Below are 7,335 nucleotides of genomic sequence, written 5' to 3'. Positions count from 1 at the left end.
TGGGCGGGACCTATTTATAAACTTTCAGGCAAGCGACTAAAGAGACTATCCAATGAAAGTTCATAATACTTTGTGTTGTTCTTACTGTCATTTTGTCCTGTGTTATATGTTGTTTGATTATTTCAGGTGTACATCAGCTGTTCTTTTTAAATGTGCTATAGAGGGAACCAAATATTTTAAATCATGCTGCATAAATCAAAGAGCTATGGGACAGTTTCAACAAACACTCCTCTAATTTCTCACCGTGTGTTTCTGCCAGCAGTCTCGCAGGCAGGGCCGCAGTTTCTTATGCACCACCACCTCCTGCATGTCCTCCAGAGATGGGTGCTGACCCACCTCCTCCTCAAAGGGGAGCATGTACTCATCTACTGGTCCTGGAAACATGTGCACATGTCCAAAGTTAAAATTCGGACGGAATAAAAATAAGACAGTGTGGATAAAACCTGACTGGAGTGCTTGTGGATTTACCGTCGGCAGCGGTGCACCGTGATGCCAGCTCCCACAGGACGAGGCCAAAGGCGTACATATCGATGCGCAAAAAGGAATCACGCTGGAAGTTGATTGCGCCCTCCAGGACTTCGGGAGCCATGTAACGTCGTGTTCCCACCTACAGGTTCCAAGCAGGAGTCCAAAGATCAGCACTGAGATAAATAGCTACATGACCACCAATTAAAGCAGACCCAGCAAAAACACTGCCAAATAAATGTGTTTTCACTGCTTTACTGTGATTGTCCAACTTTCAAAAATTGAAAACCTCATCATTCAAATAAATCCCTCCAGGGCTGCTTCAAAGATTTCTGGCCTATGCTGCCACCCAAAGGAGTCTACAACTACTGTCTCAAAGCAAGAATAATAAGGGTCACTCTAAAATGGATGTTGGTGATTACAGTGAAATGAACAAATAACTTAAAAAAAAAAAAAAAAAAGATCAGGCCTCAGGTCTAAATACTCAGTTTCAGTTTTCAGTTATTTTTGTCCCCCCCCCCCATTTTCCCCTTAACACAGGGTCCAGTATGAGATAAATAAGGGTTATTTTGAACTATAAATCATGCTAAGCTATAATAAACTACTGACTATTGCAGTTTCAGGGGGAATTGAAGTTGTACTGAATTGAAAATTCTAGAACATCATTAAACATCAACGAAAAGACGTAATTATACATTAACAGGAAGATTCTGGAAAGTCACTGACTATTAATAGAAAGCTTCTAAAATATATTGGAAAGATTATAGAATTTCACTGTACATTAACAAAGAGAATTTCATTGTACACAAAGGGAAATATTTTAGAATTTAACTATGCATTGATGGAAATGTTCTAGAATGTCACTGTATACTGACAGAAAGAATCTGACTGTACTTTGACGGGAGGATCTAAAATGTCATACATTAATGGGACGTATGTCCTTTTACAATAAGGGAAAGATTCTAGACTGTAATTATTGATACTGTATAGATGATTTTTTTGTGTTATTCAACTTGTCATTTAAGATTGTTGTGCTGTGCAGTGCAAAACATTTGGAAGACTAAAATATTATAATAATGATAAACCAAATTTTCAAACAACATAAACTGAGATTGGTTGCTTAACATCAATGCACAAATAAGCTGGAAACAGATGTAACTGGGTACTGCCTGTAAACATGCCTTCAAACACAGTGAAATGGTGGATGAGAGACAACTATATGAAGTTTTAAGTGTGAGCTATACCTGTCCGTGTGTGTCTCCTGCTGATTTTCCTGCCTCAAACTTCAGAGCGAGGCCAAAGTCAGCTATGCAGGCTGTCAGGTTATTCTTCAACAACACATTCTTACTTTTAATGTCCCTGAAAGAACGCACGACACAGGAAATGTCCCTTTAGCCCAGTCAAACTAATACAGGAGTCTTGATAATCCACAGATGTTTATGTTTATGGCAGTGTACCTGTGAGCGATGGAGGGCTTGTGCCCGTCCTTGTGTCCTGGGATATCTTCGTGGAGGTAGGCGAGGCCGCGGGCTGCTGACTGAGCGATGTGGCAGAGCTCGTTCCAGGACACCACGTTGGCCTTCAGGTAGTCTGTCAACGAGCCCTAGTGAATGAGACAGACAGAGAAGATGGGTGTCAGCGGGAAGAAAAAACAGAAACACTAACTTTACATTCAAAAACGGGCATGTAGGAAAAGGGGCCCCAAAACGTGCCCTTTGCCTGTTGCCCAGTCCACACTGCATGTGTCCCTAATTTCTGTTGTTGTTGATAAGCTGTACCTGTCCAGACCCCATGAATCCAGGCCTGGCTGCCAGACGTCCCCGTTTCTGTTCTAGCTTAATCCCAGTTTCAGGTGAGGTTATCCAGTGTCAAATACTCTGTTTCAATGGAGTTTCTCAAAGCGAGACCCCTCCCCTGAGATGACCCTACCAGGAGTTACTTGGCATCTTCAAGTCTGAGGCAAAACTCCCCTTTGGGTTGGGGGAGAGACGGTGCTCCAAGAGAGAGAATTCACAAGATCTTATTCACATGTGATGGAAGGGCCGGAGGACGATGGAGGACAAAGCAGATCACTAACTTGTGTGTAACTGTTACAGAAGTTTTAATGTTTATCAGCTGAAATCTAGAAATGTGTGATGTTATAAATATATTCAAGAGTCAGAGTGATGGAATGAAAAGATTAATTAATAGTACATTAAAAGCTGAGCTGCATCAGAGCATGCAGTATTCTCAGTGTGGTAATGGTAATATCTCTAATGGATGGAAATTCACCAAAGCTTTTCTATTTTTTTATTTTGCAGCTGACTCCACAAGATAAAACAATTATACTGGATGTACAAGTTTCAATATTGACATTTTTTAGATGATTATCGAAGAAGAAAGAACTTCTGGAGCTCAATAAATCCCCTAGAGTGCAATAAATGACATTTACGACCTACAAGGCGTCCTCTTAAAACCACAGCGGATGCTTATTGTCCTCTCTGAATAACGGAGCTCTGATAACGCTGATTCAATGACCTCCTCCATGTGATCACTTTATCCTTTGTCTACTCATGAAGCAGCATGTGCCTTACTGTTAAATATTAGAGTGAAAAAGTAGAAATGCAACTGTAGATCTGCAGATTTGAGCATTACAAGGGAAAATTCATGCTTACATCTAATTTACTAATTTGTCTTCTGTCCTGTTAATGCTCATATTTTATATTTACTCATATTTCTGTGCTGCTGTTTCCCTCACACCTTTATTGACCATTTTTTATCATAATGAGAGTTAATAATGTAGAATAAAAAGTATAAAATATATTTGTTAATCTGTACTCCTGTTAGTGTTTTTCTTTTAATGTCATCTGTAATGCACAATGACAATAAAGGTCTTGAATTTTGAATGTCAACACAACACAAGGTCACCAGTGGAGGCCAAAGGCAAATGTAGTTGTGTTGAGTGACCACTAGAGGGCATGCAACTCCAACACATCATCAGCCGAGCTTCAGATGAAAGCTTTCCACAGTGTGTGTGTGTGTGTGTGCGCGTGCATATTCTGCGTGACAGCTTTTAATATCCTTGCGGTGGAAATATATGAAAAGATATAAATTACAGGGATTTTTTTTCTTCGGCAAGCTGCTGCATGTGCACGGCTCCACACCATAAAGCTGCTCAGATGCATCAAACATAAATCAGCTGCGACAGACGCCAACACTTCGACACCTGCTCTTTTTAGGTCAAAGCTTAAAGACTTATGCTTGCAGAATAATTACAGTTTCCTCCTTTAAAGCGCCAGTGTTATTCCCTCTAGGAGAGCTTCACTCCACTCCAGAGCTGAGTGCCTTTCCAAGAGTTGTATTGTGAGTGTTAAAGCCTCACCGCCACACCCACAAGCTTTTAATTTTTCAACCTTTATTCACGCGATGAAGGCTCCTTAGGAACGCCGATTCAAATCCTCGGTCTGGCTGGGAAATTTCGGGCAAGCCAAGCGTACAAGAATCACTCTCCACTAGGTTGGTAATGACTCTCAAAACACAGAGGCACTTAGAGCCCCAAATGCTACAAAGGCTGCAGCATGGAGGGTGAGTGGAGCACAAAAGGGGGCTAACACAGCTCAAACCCACTTTCTAGGCACAAAAAAGAAAAAAAGAAAAAAAAGAAAGGCAACATGAGGCGTATTGTAACTATAGATTAGATCTTAAGGCACCAAACAGAATCGATAAAATGTGAAGGTTTCATGCATGTTTCCCCCTCTTTACCAGTGTTTACAACTTTGTTAGATGGTCGCCCTGGAGCTTTTTAGATCTGTGTGCAACTGCCCCCCCACAAAAACCCCCCAGCAAACAACTCAATAACATACACTAAGCTCAGCAATATGCTGAGCTTACATGGACACAAACAACCCAGTTAGTGGGAGAAATCAGGCGGGAAATCAGAGAATTGTTTTACATGTGCTGTAGTACACTGTGACTGGAAAACAGATCTGAAGCGCTCCAGTTGGATGTGTTTTAAACAACACTTGCAACGGTTTCTAACCTTTTCTTCAGCTGTGGAAACTTGAGTTTTAACTGTTTTACTGAGATGTATACCGGCTTTGATCTCTTGATCTTACAGCTATTTTTTTAAAGGTTTGAGTGGCTGTGCCAGGTTTAAATGCAGGTGTATATCATAAATTTGATATGGATACATATGGATAAATGCTCAGTAAACATGGACTCTTATCAGGACTTGTTGACACAGTTCAAAATGGCACTAAAATAAGGTCGTATAGACATCCAGACCATCAGCTCAACATGTTACTTGGGTAGCAACAAGAAAAAAGCAGGGATCATACCACAGACTGTATATAAAGGATGGAGACGGCCACAATGACATGAGTAACGAACACTTGTGTTTTAAACCTCTGTGTTTGTTTTTTCAAGACAGAAGTAACTATACTTTATGGAAGCGCATTTCTGCCACTGAAGAAAATTTATTTGGCAACACGTCAAAATTTATAGTTACATAAAAAAAAAATTTGTAACTCAAAAATTTGGGTTAGCATCTCAAAAGTTGAACTATATATTTGGGTTATTTATCTCAGAATTACAACTTGACAACTCAAGATTGTGGGTTAGCACATTGAAATTCAACGCAGTAACTAAAAAACTGATCAAAATTTAGATGCAACTCCAATTTTGAATATCTCAAAAGTTCAACTTAACTCAAAATAAAGGTTCAAAAAATCTTGAAATTATGATTTAACTCAAAAATGTGGGTTCGTTTGCTCCACAAAGCAAAAGCAAAACAATAAAATGTGATAAGAATTTTAACAGTTAAACTAAGATAGAGCCAAAAACAGCACAGAGGGATCAAGAAGCTCTGTAAATAAAATAATTACGACTGACTAATGCAAACTTAAAAAGACTTTTTAAAATATAAATAGATGACTTATAAAAACAGTCACCCTGTTTTTTAATTTAGGACAACTGGCTATAGAGACAAAAACTGCTTTGTCTAGCAGGTCGCCAACGTGCTTATATCAGCTATAAATTTTGACATTTTAACATGGCGATCTATGGGTACTGACTCACTTATGTAGTCACCCTCTACTGGCCACTAGAGAAACTGCAGTCTTTAAACCCAAAGGCTGCCCCTGTGAGCACGCCTGCTACTTAACATAAGCAACAGCCTGTTTATTTTAATGAACTAAAGCAGTGATTGCACTTAAGATACCCCAGAAAAAGCAAAATTAAACACGTTTTTGCTTTTCTTTTGTTTGTCTTATTCGCTCCTCTTTATCTGATGGTCTTAAATCAAGCTGAACTCATAAAGCAATTTTTAGACCTAAATGACGTATCGATGTAAAAACATCCTGAAACTGGTTTGAAATAGATCCACAGTGTAGTATACAAAAGCCTGGCATACAAAGCAGACTGAAGGTTCAGCATGAAGCTTAGGTCATCGAGCCTGGAGGTCTGAGACGTCCCCAAAGTGCGAGAGGTTTGATGAAGCAATGAGAAAATATACAACATATAGAGGAATGAATGCTTTAGAAATACAGTCCGGTCTCCTATAGAGTACTCTGCTTTAGTGCACTCAGATTGAAAATGACTCAGTAAAGAAAAGAATATGCATCTCTGCAGCCCTCTCGGCGTACCTTGTCGTGGTAGGCGGTGATGAGCCACAGCTCCAGGTCCAGGTTGTTGTTCCTCTTCTCCACGCCGATAAAGTGGAGGATGTTTTCGTGCTTCATGCCGCTCACGCTGTAGATCTCGTACTCGTTCTGCCAAGACAGCTTGTCCTAGACACGAGCACAGAGGCAGAGATGCAGATGTTATTCATGCCGCCGTGCCACCCAATCGACAAAAACACGTAAAAGCCAGGTCACGACTAGTGTTAGGAAGTTTGGGAGATGCAGACTGATTTTAGTCTATTCTTTGTTTTACATGCTGCTTTATTATTACTCATTATTAAAACAGCCGAGAAGCTCTAATTCATCTCATAACAGAGACACTCGGCACCCAAATAATCCCAATAATATTACTCAAATATAAAACACATTTTTGCTTATCAAAAGGTCAGAAATAACAAAAAAGGGGATGAGTTATAAAGTTTCCACTAGAAAAGCTGTCAGACTTGTTGGCTACAAGTTTAATTAGCTGTTTTTCATTTATTCCCTGCTTCCAGCATGAAAAATAATGGATACACTAGCCCAATTTAAAAAAAAAGCTTATCAGAAGAATTTTCCTGTAACCAAACTAGATTTTACCCAGAAAATTAAACACATACAGCCAGAGTTGGTACAGTTTCTATTCCTTTCTATTTCCTTTTGATTTCATTTTAGTTTCAGTTACTTCCCAGAGTGGATTTGCTTCTTTTAGTTTAGTTTTTATTAGTTAAAGGAATCTGCAGTTCCTCTAACAGCCACTAGAGGCTGGATCTAAAAGATTTCCAGCATTGTTAAAAAAACGAACAAAAAAGGTTTTAGCTGCTTTGGTTAGTTTAGTCCATCAGAAAAACTAGGTGAGGTGAATATTTCAATCACGCACTGCCCGTCTTTGTTTAAATGACATGAAAAGACATGTCCATAAGTGTCAAATATAAGTCCAGAATCTCCCCGGTAAAGAGTAGAATTGGACAGTATTGGAAAACGTGAAAGTGTAATTTCTGGACTTAAACATACATTCAAAAATTAAATGGATCCTGTTCCTGTTTTGTCGACTATCTACAACAGAAATGTCTTTTCTTTTAAACGGGTGCAAATGACACAATTTATTTCTTACAATTTAAGAGATGTGCTGAAATATTTATTTCATTAACTACAGCAGTATGTCTTTGATGTTAAAATGTTGGGCACACCTGTTTTAAGACCTTAAATTACTATAAATCCCTTTCTACAGTATTTA

The 7,335-nt window shown here is 39.1% G+C and overlaps 1 protein-coding gene across 2 annotated transcripts in view; it reads right to left on the bottom strand.

The window, feature by feature from the left end:
- LOC120746060 (activin receptor type-2A) overlaps positions 1-7,335 on the bottom strand; it is a 78,901-nt gene that overhangs the window by 5,914 nt on the left and 65,652 nt on the right. For both annotated transcript variants that reach the window (XM_040051269.1, XM_040051270.1), the window contains 5 exons: positions 6,087-6,230; positions 1,923-2,068; positions 1,710-1,824; positions 469-607; positions 244-374 (listed from right to left, as the gene is read on the bottom strand). In XM_040051269.1, coding sequence (XP_039907203.1) covers positions 244-374; positions 469-607; positions 1,710-1,824; positions 1,923-2,068; positions 6,087-6,230 — 675 coding nt within the window. The remainder of the gene's footprint in view (positions 1-243; positions 375-468; positions 608-1,709; positions 1,825-1,922; positions 2,069-6,086; positions 6,231-7,335) is intronic.

Source organism: Simochromis diagramma, unplaced genomic scaffold (assembly GCF_900408965.1).
Source record: "Simochromis diagramma unplaced genomic scaffold, fSimDia1.1 OVJJ01000107.1, whole genome shotgun sequence".
NCBI classification, from domain to species: domain Eukaryota; kingdom Metazoa; phylum Chordata; class Actinopteri; order Cichliformes; family Cichlidae; genus Simochromis; species Simochromis diagramma.
This window is presented reverse-complemented; position numbering and strand designations above follow the sequence as displayed.